Source organism: Marmota monax, unplaced genomic scaffold (assembly GCF_021218885.2).
Source record: "Marmota monax isolate L192 unplaced genomic scaffold, Marmota_monax_Labrador192_F-V1.1 WCK01_AAM20220418_F8-fsc00001, whole genome shotgun sequence".
Lineage (NCBI taxonomy): Eukaryota > Metazoa > Chordata > Mammalia > Rodentia > Sciuridae > Marmota > Marmota monax.
The window spans coordinates 49,836,735-49,851,372 of NW_026693777.1; the positions used below are offsets into that span (position 1 = coordinate 49,836,735).

Consider the following 14,638-nt stretch of genomic DNA (forward strand, 5'->3'; position numbering starts at 1 on the left):
GAGTTAAAAGGAAATTTCGAGTTTTATTTCAACCTCTTATTCAGGGCACAAGTCCCTCCCTTCCGAGTCATTCAACTCATGATTATTAGCACCTATCATGAGAAAGAGTTTTTGGATGGAAATTAAAGATTAAACAAACAAACAAATAAAAATCTTCAAGATGTTCCCCACCTGTTAGGTGGAAGAAAGTATCCTTGTCCAGTGATTGTCATTAAGCCTAGACTGACACTCTGCTAGCTCATGACAGAAGCTTACCACATTGAAGGAAGCGCATCCTTTCAATGGGTCACTTCATAATTAGGAAGGTGCATATTAAACTGAGACTTGCATCAGCTTACCCTGGTTTTGCCTTCGGGAACTACACAGAACATACCTATTCTATTTTCTTCAGCTTAACTCTTCAAAGCATTTGAGAGGACTTTCCTATGTCTTGTAGTTTTCCCCCTTTGAGCAATAATCTTAATTTACCTTATTTTCACTACCATAGAATTCTTTCATTACACTTAGGGATTTCAAAAACTACCTCATATCAACCTTAACAGTTCAGTATTGCACTAAAATAAAACAGCATTTTCAAATTAGGACATTTAGAAACCAAGAGTTATAGCATTCAATTGGATTTGATTTGACATTAGTCTTTTGTAATCAGGCTAGCATTGACCAACAACAGATGTTTAGGGAAAAAAGATGAAACACCTAAGTCTTGCCAACACTGGGTATTTGAGGGAAAGGGGCATAAATCTTCTTTAATGAAATTTGAGTGATCTAAGACAATGACAACTTCATATTTGGAAGTATTTAAATCTGGGAGTTTATAAAGTCTCAGGATTAATGAGATCATGTTTTAGAAATGATAGTCTAAATTTCTTATTAGTAAGTGAGGTTATTATGACCAGCACTCTGCCATCTTTAATGAATATAGTAAGGGACTAATTCAGATGTGTTCATTTGTTCTTCTAGTGGTTATACATATGGCACCTTTATTATCCATAAATAACAGACCCCAGAATAATTTAAATCCAGGAGACTTTATTTAGCCTCCAGAAAGGCCCCTCCAACCCCAAATCCATGCAAGAACACAAAGCCAAGGGGTAAACTAAAAAAAAGAAGAGATTGTTTTATTGTGACACTTATGACATTGACCCCTTGCTGACAGGAATGACCTAGAGTAATTTTGGCATATTGCACATGCTGCGACGAAGGGTGCACTGGTAATCCTCTGGCTGCTGAGGTGGGTTCCTGGTCCTTCCCAACCTCAGTGCACATGTGGGCCAGTCACGGAAATTCCATTACCACTTGGTGTAGACATTTAACAAGTCTTTGGTCTTAATAAGCACCATTACAAACCCTCACATTAAGGGCATTATTATTCTAGTTTATAAATGTTTCAATGATAAAAAATAACACGATTACAGTATACACACACTTAATTTACATGAAATGTATTATACTCATAACTGAGATAAGCTATTGAACTAACTTTGGTTGATTGAAATTAATGAAGTATTTGAACTGGAGACTTGCAATTTGGTTTCTAGGTTGTGTAAATATTACAGTGCATTTATAAATCTAGTTTGAAAATTTACTAGCACCAAATAGGTATGATAAATGGCCAATCTAATACTTGTATTTGGAGAAGCAGAGTTTCAAAATTTGAAGAAAAAAAAAAACAATAACAACAGAATAGTCCATCAAATGAAAGCACATTCCTGTCCACCTGCTGGGAGGGACACATTGGCAAGATGGGCCAAGACCCCCCAGTGGATATACAGGTCCCAGTTTTCAAGAATCAACACATGACCAGGTAGCTTAGCTACACATATGAGAAGCCTGAGAAAGTGGTTGTTCAACTAGGGTAACCGCCTGTACCTTGCTTTTGTAATACAAGAATAGTGCTTATTTATAAAAATTTACTTGGTGAAAGACTGTACCTATAATATGAAGATTCTGATGGGGGGAGGAATATAATTCTACCTATCTATAGTTGTTTTTCTTTTAATTATTTGGTCTCTGGATGGTGAATTAATGAAGCAAAATCTGAATTTTCATCTTCAGATTATCACCCAGTTCACCACTGAGGTAGTCTTTGTCATGTCTGTCTTCTAGCTGGTCAAGTTCTTTCTTTCTGTAAAGAGGAGTACTACTGATTTGTAACGAGTAGGTTCCAGCCACTGGCTTCTTCTTGGTAAAGTGGAGGTAGCTGATCCCTTCCTTTTGGTTGATTTTAAAGAAGCCATCTTCATTTCCAGATTCAATCAAGTATCTGTTGTGATTCGTCAGAGTTGTGAGGGCTGGAAGGAGTTCTAGGATTCGGACCTTATTACTGACATGGGAAATATTGAAAGCAAAGGTGGCTGTCTTCTCAACATCCCAACTTGCAAGACTCACGTTGGCTTCTGTTTCAGACAGATCCTGGGGAGATACGAAAATGTTTTAAATTCTGTGTAAATATGCCACTTCATTCTCATATTAAAGAAAAAGGGAATAGACTTTTATGCTAATTCAAATTTCTGTCCATGTTGTACATGCTGTGGTGAAAATGCACATTCATCAAGCACTTTGTTTAAACTACAAATGTGTTTAAATTAGCACATATTAATAATACTAAAAACTGTTAAACTGAACTCAGGAAGGAAGTCATCTGTCTTTGAAGCCACTTGTATGTTTCTGAACCAGCAGTATCAGCATCACCTGGGAATCTGTTAGATGTGCAAATTCTCAGCACCACCCAGACCTACTGAATCAAATCTCCCAGCATTCCATGTTAATAACCCTTCCAGGTGATTCAGAGGCATGCTTAAGTTTGAGAACTGCTGTTCTAATAGATTATTTTCTTTCCAAAGACTAATCTCATTTCCCAAACCACAGCAGGTGGTTGTACCACTGATACTAAGAACCAGTCTCTTTTAATTTTGTTCACTGACACACTACCACCCCCTCCTCAGGACACACCTAGGAACCTACTTCCTGACTGTGATGACCTGCTAATAGTCAATGCTTTTCACCTGGCTTCTTGCTTGCCTCTCTGGGACCACATGTGCTGGATTCTCCGGCCAGGAGCCAGAGGGCTGGGTGAATATCTGTGCATTTCCGAGTTGACTGAGAGGCTGCTGCAGCCGCAGGCAAAGAAAGCCAGGCTGCTTGAGCTCTGTGTTGTTCTTGTCTACAGTCCAAGTTCCCTCACACTCCACATGGTTCCTTTCAGTAGAGGAGCCTCTAGCTTTCGGAACTTGGCGTCCCTGTGTAGGGAGCACTATGTCACTTCGCTATTCTGCCCACTTGCTGTCCTGGATCTCAGGCCTTGTCTTTTCAGCAGACTTTGGGTGGGTGTTTGACTTTCTTTTTGGCCAGACAGAGGAAATGAGTAAGTATGTGAAAACCTTCGGATGGCCACTCCCGAAAAGAGTAAGGAACTTCAGAAAGCCTCACAACCTCTTATAAAATGCAGCCCAGAGCTCAGGGAATGTCTGGATTTTCTCCCTGGGGAGGTTTTTCACACTTTGGAGCATCCTTAGAGGAAACCACAGGAATCTGGGAAGGGTTTCCACAATAGGATACAGCAGGAGAAACCTTCTGACCTACCTTGATATTGGAGGCATCTGTTTCATTAGCACTTCTTCGTTTCCTGCCTCGTTTGGGGTAGCCATTGATCTTACACTCATAGCAAGCCTCTGGGGAAAGTGAATTGTCATCCATTTCACCACTAACAGGTGCATCTGAGCCTCCTCGGCCCATGCCCATTCCAGAAACACAGTGCCTGCATCAAAAGGGAGCATAAGCATTTTTCATTAAGACCAGGACACAAGGGATGCCATATGAGAATTCTGGAGAAGCCTGATCTGAGCACATTGACTATTTGTCCGTTGGATGATCAGCTGGTGCTAGAACCACACCAAGGTCTTCTATTTTGGGTCTCTCATTCCCAGTCTTGTGAGTTTATTGATTTTTTTTTCTATTACATCTCAAGATGCTGTTTTGCATATTTATTTATCCCTTCATTTCCCAAACCAACCAGGGTAGGAATTTTGTAATACTTGTTCAGGGGAGGGGATACAAATTGAAAACCAAAGAAGAATGGGGGATGAAGGGAGACTAGGTTAAATATGCCTTATTTTTGTGAATCAGACTCTATGCATGTGAGAAAGGTCTTTTCCCATCTCCACCTCCAGGAAACATCAAGGACTTGGACGAATGGGCCATGGTTGGGGCATCTTGCCTGGACACTGTATTTGTTCTTCATTCTCTACTTTGACCTTGTTGTGGTTAGAACTCGTCAGTTCTCACTGCTACCGCTACTACTACTTCTACTACTACTACTAGTACTACTACTACTGCTGCTACTACTACCACCACCACTACTACTGCCCCCTGCTGGTTTGAGAAGGTTATTGTAAGTTCAGAGTGTTCCTTCCTTAGCTCTCTGTGTCTCTGGGTTCACTGTCCAAGTTCTTGGCCTCTTCCAGTGCCAGCACCACCTTTCCTTACTCAAGCCCCCAAGCAATCACTTCTAGTCTTTGACCTCTCATTTTTACTTACTCTAGGTAAGAAAGTCATAAGAAATAATTGAGGGTTAATTTAGTAATAAACTGTGAAGATGTGCAATGTGTATTACATATACTACACTATATATATAATTAGTATATATATCAACATATAAAATGCTTGAAGAATCAGAGCTTGCCCAAGTGTGGGAAACTGTTTCAAGTCATTCAAAACCACTAGGGCCATTGGCTTTGACTCATGTGAAGCTGGATAAACAAACCCATGCCCAGGAGAGATCCAGTTCAGCTGTTTTTCTTTGCCTTTCAATTATCAAAGCCAAGTTATGGAGTGAGGCTTGCATGTTTCACAAGTACCTTGTTTTGTTATTCTGCTTACTATTTCAGAGGCCACTTGGAATGTGTATTTATCAGGTTCCCCTTTCCAAATGTGTTGAAACATTTGAATGATCCTATAAAAAGTCTTTATTTTGGGGTAGAATCCACTCTAGTGAGTAGAAGCCAAAACTGTTATAAAGGGTAGATTTCTACTAATGCAGCTAAATGTAGACCAAATATTACTTACCTATTTTTCTGTAATAGTTGACCTACTCTTTACAACTAATTTTCCCTGTATGCCCTTAGGATTCAAATTACAATACCAATGAGTAAAATATTGTATTTCATAGCAATTTATAGGTTCCTACTATTTTCCACAATCTTGCTCAGGTCCAACACATTTTCTTCCTTGTTTATCTTGCAATATGAAATAATAAAACAATAAAATGGATGAAATGATATATGCTCATTCTCATAATGATTAAGTTATTGGGAGGTTAAATCAAAATATTCAGGCTTTGATTCTTTTCTCAGAACTTCTTTTCATATCCCAAGAGCACTACTTATAAGAAGTGTGACTAAAATCCCACTGGCCAAAAGCCAATTTGGAGTGTCACAATTTTTGCTGGGAAAAATGTTCTGGCATTAAACTATAAAGTATGAATGGACCAAGAGTCAGACACTACCACCTGGGGAATTTGTGTTCTGTTGCTGGCATCCTGTATACTTTCCCAGGAAACATTCTTTTATCTTCAAGTTTACCCAGACCCACGACAAATCACATGCCCAGGAAATCAAGACCACTAAATCAATAATTTGGTATGAGTGTGTATATGTGTGTGTGCATATGTAACTCTGTGGGTGCTTGTGTGTGTGTGAATGAGGAGAGTATGCAGGAGTGCATGTAGATTTAGTGTCTGTGTGTTCCTAACTGAAAAGTGAAGTCAGAACTCTTCATAGGATAGCTAAAACTAGATGGACACCCAAGTCAGATTAATTCAGCAGGGGAAAATATCTAAACTTTGAAAACTTACCTCTAAAGTTTGAAATCATTGGGTTGAATTAAAAAATGCCTTCCCTGTTCCAACTCTCACATATACATGCATATAATTTGGTGAGACTTTCTTTTCTTTTTTTCTTAGATGACATTTATTTATTTAGTTAGTTAGTTATGGGGAGTGAACCCAGGGTGCTTTACCATGGAGTTATATCCCAAACCCTTTTCTTCTTTCCTTTGTTTTACTTTGAGACAGAGTCTTGCTAAATTTCTCAGACTGTCCTCCAACTTGTGATCCTCCTGCTGTAGGCTCTTTAATTGCTGGGATTATGGCATGTGCCACCATACCTTGCTAAAATTTGGTGAAATTTTCTACCTGGAAAATACCTTAATTACTTCAACTCAATGTTTAATGCTCAGTTGATAATTTTTAATATAAATTCAAATTTATATTATCTGGACTAGTTCTCTGTATGACTTATCCTCGGGGGAGCTGGACAAGAGGGCATCTGAAGCTAGGAGGATCCTGCTTGCCCCAGCACAAGGGTGGGCCAACAGTGGGCAGCCTGAGTCCAGTTGTGCCATGGAGAGAAGAATAACTTCCCAACAAGATCTGAAGATCAAGAGAATGGGACTGAGAAGTCACACAGTGAGAAATTTACAATACAGTTTCCTTGGTTCGATGTTCTAGACATCTTCAGAAATCCAGATGCCTCCTTACAAATAAAATAACCTAAGGGAACAAACAGTATGGTTCTCCTCTCATGAGACAGGCAATGTTGAGTTAAATATACTCCTATGGTATGAATACAAGCATTGTCAACCAGGAGGAGTAGTGCTTACCCTTGGCCTATTCGGAAGTAACCAGGTGGACAGCCACACAGGTAGCCACCCTCGGTGTTAGAGCAGCCATAACTGCAGGGGGCCTGTGAGGAGCCACATTCATTGATGTCTTGGCAGCCCCCACTGAACTGTTCGTACTGGAAGCCAGCAGGACACATGCACTTGTAGCTTCCCAGGGTGTTGTGACAGGAGGCTCCTCCGCAGATGTGAGCACTGAGGCATTCGTTTTCATCTGCAGGGAAAACAAGAAGACAGGGATGTGTGACACTGACCAGAGATTTCTAATGAGGGGTCTGGGCCAGGCCACTATGGCTGGCCACTGGCCTCCAGCTAAGCTCTCAGGAGGGGAAGGCAGGCAGGGGTGGCCAGGGTGGAGAGAAGAACAACAGAGCAAGATGTGGACGTGGATGCGGCCTCTTGCCATGTCATGACTAATTGTGGCAGATGAGGTCTAAAGTGCTGGGAGGAGAGGACTGGAGGATGGCATTCTGAGGAGCAGCAGACTCCAGTTCTCATAGGAAACTAACACTAGTATGTTCTGCTCCATGCAAACATCCAGTAAGGAATGTGGGGCTGGTTCACAGCTCAGATTCAGGGTCCAGGGATGTAATGGAAGGAAGAATTTGTGTAGTTCTCTGTACTCTTGCTTCACAAGTGCCCAGCAATGGGACAAGTATCTCAAAAGCAGAAACAAAATATTTCCCTGGAGGTTACTCTTTCAGCCCTCTTTTCACGGGATGTGCAGCATTGGGGAGGGCTATTATTCTGCAGGAAGTGTCCGCCCCATTTGGACTTCCTTTTCAACAATCCGCAAAAGCCCTTAGGTGCTTGTTCTTGAGATGAATAGTGCCTTCTGGTATGTCTGTTCCCATCTCTGAGTGGCACACCCCACTGCATCCAAACCAGCCTCCTTCCCCGAGTGTCTGAACCATGTTGAAAGTTATTTGAGGCTGGAAGAGATTTGGTGCAGACTTCTGGAGCAATTAACTGTGGGAAACCCACAAGACAGACAGATGCTGCAGGACTGGATACCCACAGCGACCTGCCAAATCTGGTGGTAAGAAGAAGGGAAAATAATCTAACTTTAAAAAATTCAACTCAAAGGAAGAAAACTGAATTTCTCATTACTTCCAATTTATACTTTTTTTGAAATCTCCAATACAGTTTTGTAGACCTGCCTTTGTAGGGCAGGTTGGAAACTTGCTGGTAAGACATTTCTTAATTGCTCCAGCCCATTTCCAAGCACATGTTCATGTGACTACAGGTAGATTGGATTGCTCTTCACTTAGTGAATATTTGCTTAGCAAGAGGGGAAGGAAAAGAACCTTATTAGATACCCACTGACCAACAGATAAGATAGTAGGTGTTTCACACTCCTTTAGGCAACCTTCCTACAGTCCTGAGAGGTGGGGGTCCTATTCCCTGTTCTATAAACAGAGAAGGTAAAGTTTAGAGAGCTTCTCCTGATCTCACAGCTGGTTGCAGCAAGGCTGAGATTCACAGGCAGCTGTTTCTGACTGTGAAAGGTGATTTTCTTCACACCACTGCTACTCTCAAGAAACTCGCTCACATTTAAATTGGTGCTGCCTTTCTCCCATAATTAGCTTTACCTTCTTTGCTAAGGCATATTCATCTGTAATGGAAAAAAAATACCCAATAAATCTATTTTTATTCTTTTTTTTAAAAGTTAGAACATAGGTGAGTAAAAGTGGTGGGGGCAGGGTACTTGATTGTATCTTTTCCTCCTTCCCTCTGCCCCTCCAACTATGGGTGTGTGAGCCTGACTATATCTGTTTGAAGATCCTCTGTATCCAAGGATTCTAAAGTCCCCCACCTGAGGCTACAGGTTTCTAAAATATAAATAGTGGAATGGGCCACTATCTGTGTTCCTTTTCCCCTAATTTTAAATTAGGGATGAGATGTGTGATAGAGGCTCATGAAGACCACGGGCACTAAGCCCTCTGTCAGACTCCAGGGCTGAGGGTGTTTTCTTGGGTAGGGAGAAGCCCTGGCCTGGCCCTCTTTTCCCGGCTCCTCCAGGGCACACTCTCAGGAAGCTGATCTTTGTGGAGTGTCTACAGCTCTGTTTCCTTGTCCTCCACTCTGGATTGGGCTCAGCCATGTGTTTCTTGCTGGGACCCTGACTGATAAAGCCTATAAGGCATGGGTGGACAAAGGGGAAGATCTCTCAATACATCGCTCAGTTTATTCTGCTTTTTGACAAAAGGCAAAAGGACCATTGGTTAGAAGTTAGGGGGAGGGAAAGTTTGTCCCTTATAAAAAAGACATTTCTAAGTATTAAAGTTGTCTGTATCTAGATTGGGCTATCTGGGGAGAAAATAAGTGCCTTTCAAAGTGGTCTTCAGGTCAAACTGGAATGATGAGGAGGCTGGAGAGGGGTTTATATGTTAGGAAAGAGGTCAGACTAGATAATCTCTGAGGTTATTCTTAATTTAGAGCCTCTGTCTGTGTTATTACAAACACTCATCCCAACCAGGAACTCTCCTCCTTCCCTTTCATAATTTTTCTATCGTATTTTACTTTTTTTTCCCTCCTGAGAATTTAATAAAAGTGTAAATTAAATTTACTGATCTGGCTCAGAGAGTTGTGATGGAGTGAAGCACAGATTAAGATAAGAAATCGGCAGATGTTCAGTGTTTACAGCTAGAAAACCTGTTCACCAAACCTTCTCATCAATATCCACACTCCTCAATTTGGTGAATGTGTTCTGCATTTTTTTCAACCTTTTTCATCCCATGTATCCAGGGGCAAATGGCTCTGCAGGGAATTTTTCTACACTCTGAAATATTTGTCTTATTCTTTCATTTGGTATTTCAATCGATAAAGGGTCTGTTCTTTTTATAAAAAAGAGACAATTCTACTTTTATTGAAACAGCATTAGGGTCTCTGAAAACTACTTCACAAAAGTGAATCAATAGCATCAGTTTGACCTCTACAATTGGAGGCTCCAGTATCAGCTCAGAGTGTAAATTAGCTGTGGTATTAGGGAGTACCAGCAGGAAAAACTCAAATGCCTGATCAGGTTCTTTTTAGTAAATTTGTCTAGGGCAAAATGGGCTGACTCCAACTGCAAGCTTAAAATTTGGTATTTGCAATGAAATCAGTGGCACTTTTCTCCAAACCCAGGCATTGGGGAGAGTGAACCTGAGGACAGATAGGAGTGAGATTCAGGTGGGGCTGGTGCAACAGATCTGTTCTGTTCTGCATGGCTCTTAGGAAGCCATTCTAAGCCCAGGGCAGTACTCATTCTGGAGAACTCTAATTCTTGAGATTTATGAGGTCAGTTTGCTTTTGGGGGGACATCAGGATCCCCAAACTTCTTCCTAATCAACTTATTCTTTCAGATCATCCAGCCAGGAAATGATCTTCATAGGACCAAAACAGATTCTCCAGGCAACTAGGGCAAAGCCTGACGATCTCTAATATCCCTGGACTAAAGTTGTCCTCTTTAACAATTTTCCTTATAGCTCCAAATTTGTTCAAGCAACCTGCATAACGATAACAAAAAGGCTCATATACTGGGTATCGAATCAATGAAGTTCACTCTGAAGTTTTGTGAGCAATGTCAGAAACTGCTGATCCAAATCAAAGACCCCCACCTCCACCATCCTTAAGTTGATAATGAACAAAGATGTTTTTATTAAAACCGGATTGCACAGACAGTTGTGTAATCTAAACTCTTCTAGCACTGGGGCCACTTAGCCAGCCCACATACCTCTCTGAAAAACTGTCTCCTACAGAATCAAACTAGATGAGAGACAATTTGGTAAGTGAAAACACACTAAATGTGTCTTCATTCGGGGTAAAGTAGAACATTTGCCCAGGAAGCAATAATTTCTCGAGTTTTTGCTAAGGAGGTCTCTGTACCTAAGAATGCATCAGCTAGAACAGGTCACCCAAGCACCAAGCTTGTGGTGGTGCTCCTAGATAACTTGCTGAATGAAAAAATAAGTGACCATGGTACTTGAAAGTTAAAGGCCTTGGGTTCCAGTTCCAGACATGTCATAAAAGAACAAAGACATCTTATTCCTTCCCCGAGCTTCTGGATCCTCATTAGTTAAACCAAAGGGCTTGAGCTAGATCATCTCTGGTGTCCTTCTGATATGTATTAAGAGTTATTTTCCCATGACATTGTGGAATCAAAGATTGTATCATTTCAACTTAATGAGGGAGTCTGTTGATCTCCCTTAATTATCAAAAGAATTTAGCCATCCTGAAAAAATTCTGTCTCTGCAGTTTGCTTTCTGCCTCAAGGATGCGTAGGGCTGAACAGAACTACTTCCGTTTCTTCAGGTCAATGAGTCACCCAAAATAGCCTCTGGCTGATATTTCAGTCAGAAGTAGAATTTGTTGGCCTCTGATATAAAGAGAATGCAAGTGTTCTAGAAGGCCCCAGAAAGGCAGGGGGGTGTTGATAGTCAAGGAATTCTAAGGACATTTCATTACAGATGCTTTCAAAGCTACTTCATCATAATATTTTTTCTTAGTTTGCTATTTTGCAAAGACTGTTACTCCCCTTTGGTTTTAATCAGGTTAGGGCAATTTGAAATGAGTACTTGTTGCTTCAATAACCAAACAAAGGTTTTCAGAAAGAGCCAAGTTTGCCTCATAGAAGTTGAGAGTGATACACTGAAACGAGTAAAAGTAGAAGCTACTTGCCGACACACTGGTTCCACTGGTAATGCTGAAGGTAGCCCTGGGGACAGCTGCACCTATAGCCTCCAATGATGTTCTGGCAGCCATGCTGGCAGCGGTGGTTGCCTTCACACTCATCCACATCTGAAAAAGAAGTAGAGTTGACTTTAAGCCACATCAACATTGATCTCGGAGTCACTCTCTGAAGCCACAGGTATGTGCATGTGGAGGTGAATGGCAATTCTAGTGAGAATCTGTTTCCTAAAAATTATTCTACCACCCAAAACTTCAAAATATCTACTATAGAGCTTTTAATAAGTCTAAGAAGAAAAACATTCAGGGATTCCCAATAAAGTCTACAAAATAAAGATCATGTTGAAATTTGTGCAAAGCTTAAAGCATTCTGTGGGACAGCTCTATACATTATTTGTGTTTCCTTACCTGTACTAGAATTAGAAGTCAAAAGGTGTCAATGCAAAAATAAAATCCTAAAAATGTCATTTAAACTTTTAATTACCTATTAGTAGAAGAGTTATTCCTTATATGTTTAGTGCACATTGGAGAAATTCCTTTATGGCTCAGGACACAATAACCAGGAATCTAGCTATTTTTCTTGACTGAGTTATTCCCATTAGATCACATTATTAACTTAGCAGAAAAGTTTTGTTATACCTAGGAAGAGTATATTATAGCTGGGCGCCATGATGCACGCTGGTAATCCCAGTGGCTCAGGAGGCTAAGGCTGGGGGATCACAAGTTCAAAGCCAGTCTCAGTAAATTAGTGAGGCCCTAACTGAGCAACTAAGACTCTGTCTCAAAATAAAATACAAAAAAAATGGCTGAGGATGTGGCTTCAGTGGTTGAGTACCCCTGGGTTCAATCCTTAGTATAACAAAAGCATGTTATAAACACAACCATGCATCAATCTCTAAGGTATGGGACCTATGCAAACCAGGCAAAATGTTGCCAGCTTCAGTTGGGTGCTTCCCCTGAGCTCAGCCCTGACATCTCATAGAAGAGGACGATTGAAGGTGGTGATAGCCACATAGTCCCCCTCCACAAGGGTCCGCCAGCTACACGCAACTGAGGACTCCACCCACCTTCACAGCTGGCACCACTCTGGTCAAGGGAGAATCCCCGCTGGCATTCACAGGTGAAGCTTCCAGGAGTGTTCTGGCAAATGCCCTTAGAGCCACACAGGTTGATGTCGGAGGTGCATTCATTGTTATCTATGAGAAGCAGAGGGAGAAAACAGGATTAAAATTCCCCAAAGTGCTCTTTGTTCTGTTTAAAAGAAAAGAACAGGGCTGGGGTTGTGGCTCAGTGGTAGAGCACTTGCCTAGCACATGCAAGGCCCTGGGTTTGATCCTCAGCACCGCATAAAAATAAATAAATAAAATACATGTATTTTGTTCAACTACAACTAAAAAATAAATATTAAAAAAAAGGAAAGGGACACAATGATTTAGAATAGGCCAAATAAGACCAATAACCCTTATATATGTCCACACACACACTAACACATTTTTCAATATTTTTGTTTTCTTATCCCAACAGCAGAGGAAATAGAAAATAATCCCTTAAGTGAATAGCTATTATTCACACAGGGCTCTTTTCTTTTCCACTTACCAATGCAGGCAGTGTGGTGCTGGGTAAATCCAGGAGGACATTTACAAGTGAAGCCACCAATGGTGTTAACACACAGGAACTGGCAGTTGTGCTGCTTAGTAGCACACTCATCAAGATCTACAAGAAAATGCAAGATGGCATTGGAGTTGGGCTGACCACACAGACAGCTGCCCCTAGGTAGCAGCCCTAAGTTTTGATTTGTAATTCTTACATGACACTGGCCAGAACACAGCCACAGAAAATGGCTAGAAATAACCTTGGTGATAAGACATTGAAAGATAAAACAAGATTTCAATCTAGACAAAATAAATAAATTAATTAATTAATTAATAAAAAATAAGATAGCTCTTTGTGTGACCCAAGGATAACCTAATTCCCTTTAGCCATGTAGGAATTTTTCAACAAAGGAATTTCAAATACATTCTAACATTTTAAACAAACTAGAAAGCGAAGGAAAAACTGATCCTGAAAAATTTCTAGAGCATTGAAAAGATGCATTTAAGTTGAAACATAAAAAGAAATGTTGAGGCTGGAAATTAATTTGTTTAGCCCTTTTCTGTTTGCTGTTTTTAATCTACTCAAATGAAGTAGTCAAAAATTTCTGACTTCTTTGGTTAGGGATTCTCCTTTGGATAAAACAAAATTGAGCAATCCAGAAGGAAATATGGGAAAGGGAAAAACAAAAACAAAACCCTCATCTGATATGCTAAGAGCACTTTAGAAAATGCTGACTACAATATTTATTCAACATTATTTCTCATCTCATAAACTTCCTCTATTATAACTGGGCTTCTCTCCTCATAGTCTCAACTTCTAGGCTCATTTTTAACTGCAAAAGTATTTAAAAATATCTAGCTTTTAATTGAATTTTAGTAAATTTTAAAAATTATTTTTTGTTTATATATAATAGCAGAATGCATTACAATTCTTATTATACATATAGAGCACAATTTTTCATATCTCTGGTTGTACACAGTTTTTCATATCTGTTTGTATATACAGTATGTTCACACCAATTCGTGTCTTCATACATGTACTTTGGATAATAATGATCATCACATTCCACTATCATTTCTAATCCCCTGCCCCCTCCCTTTTCCTCCCACCCCTCTGCCCTATCTAGAGTTTGTCTATTCCTCCCATGCTCCCCCTCCCTACCCCACTATGAGTCAGCCTCCTTATTATCAGAGTAAACATTCAGCATATGGTTTTTTGGGATTGGCTAACTTCACTTAGCATTATCTTCTCTAACTCCATCCATTTACCTACAAATGCCATGATTTTATTCTCTTTTATTGTGAATAATATTCCATTGTGTATATATGCCACATTTTTTAATCCATTCATCCACTGAAGGGCATCTAGGTTGCTCCCATAGTTTAGCTATTGTGAATTGTGCTGCTATAAACATTAATGTGGCTGTGTCTCTGTAGTATGCTGATTTTAAGTCCTTTGGGTATAGACTGAGGAGAGGGATAGCTGGGTCAAATGGTGGTTCCATTCCCAGTTTTCCAAGGAATCTCTATACTGCTTTCCATATTTGGCTGCACCAATTTGCAGTCCCACCAGCAGTGGATGAGTGTACCTTTTTCCCCACATCCTCACCAACACTTATTGTTGTTTGACTTCATAACTGCTGCCATTATGACTGGAGTGAGTGCAAGAATTAAAATGAAGAATCAATAAATGGGATGGA

The 14,638-nt window shown here is 40.3% G+C and overlaps 1 protein-coding gene across 1 annotated transcript in view; it reads right to left on the reverse strand.

Moving 5' to 3' along the window:
* Positions 1 to 1,092: 1,092 nt before the first annotated feature.
* Positions 1,093 to 14,638, reverse strand: part of Fbn1 (fibrillin 1) — a 225,215-nt gene continuing 211,669 nt past the window's right edge. Inside the window, exons 61-66 of the mRNA XM_046461216.2 lie at positions 12,943 to 13,059; positions 12,414 to 12,542; positions 11,338 to 11,457; positions 6,658 to 6,889; positions 3,583 to 3,757; positions 1,093 to 2,412 (exon numbers count right to left, since the gene is read on the reverse strand). Of these exons, the coding sequence (XP_046317172.1) occupies positions 2,023 to 2,412; positions 3,583 to 3,757; positions 6,658 to 6,889; positions 11,338 to 11,457; positions 12,414 to 12,542; positions 12,943 to 13,059 (1,163 nt within the window). The 3' untranslated portion in view covers positions 1,093 to 2,022. The remainder of the gene's footprint in view (positions 2,413 to 3,582; positions 3,758 to 6,657; positions 6,890 to 11,337; positions 11,458 to 12,413; positions 12,543 to 12,942; positions 13,060 to 14,638) is intronic.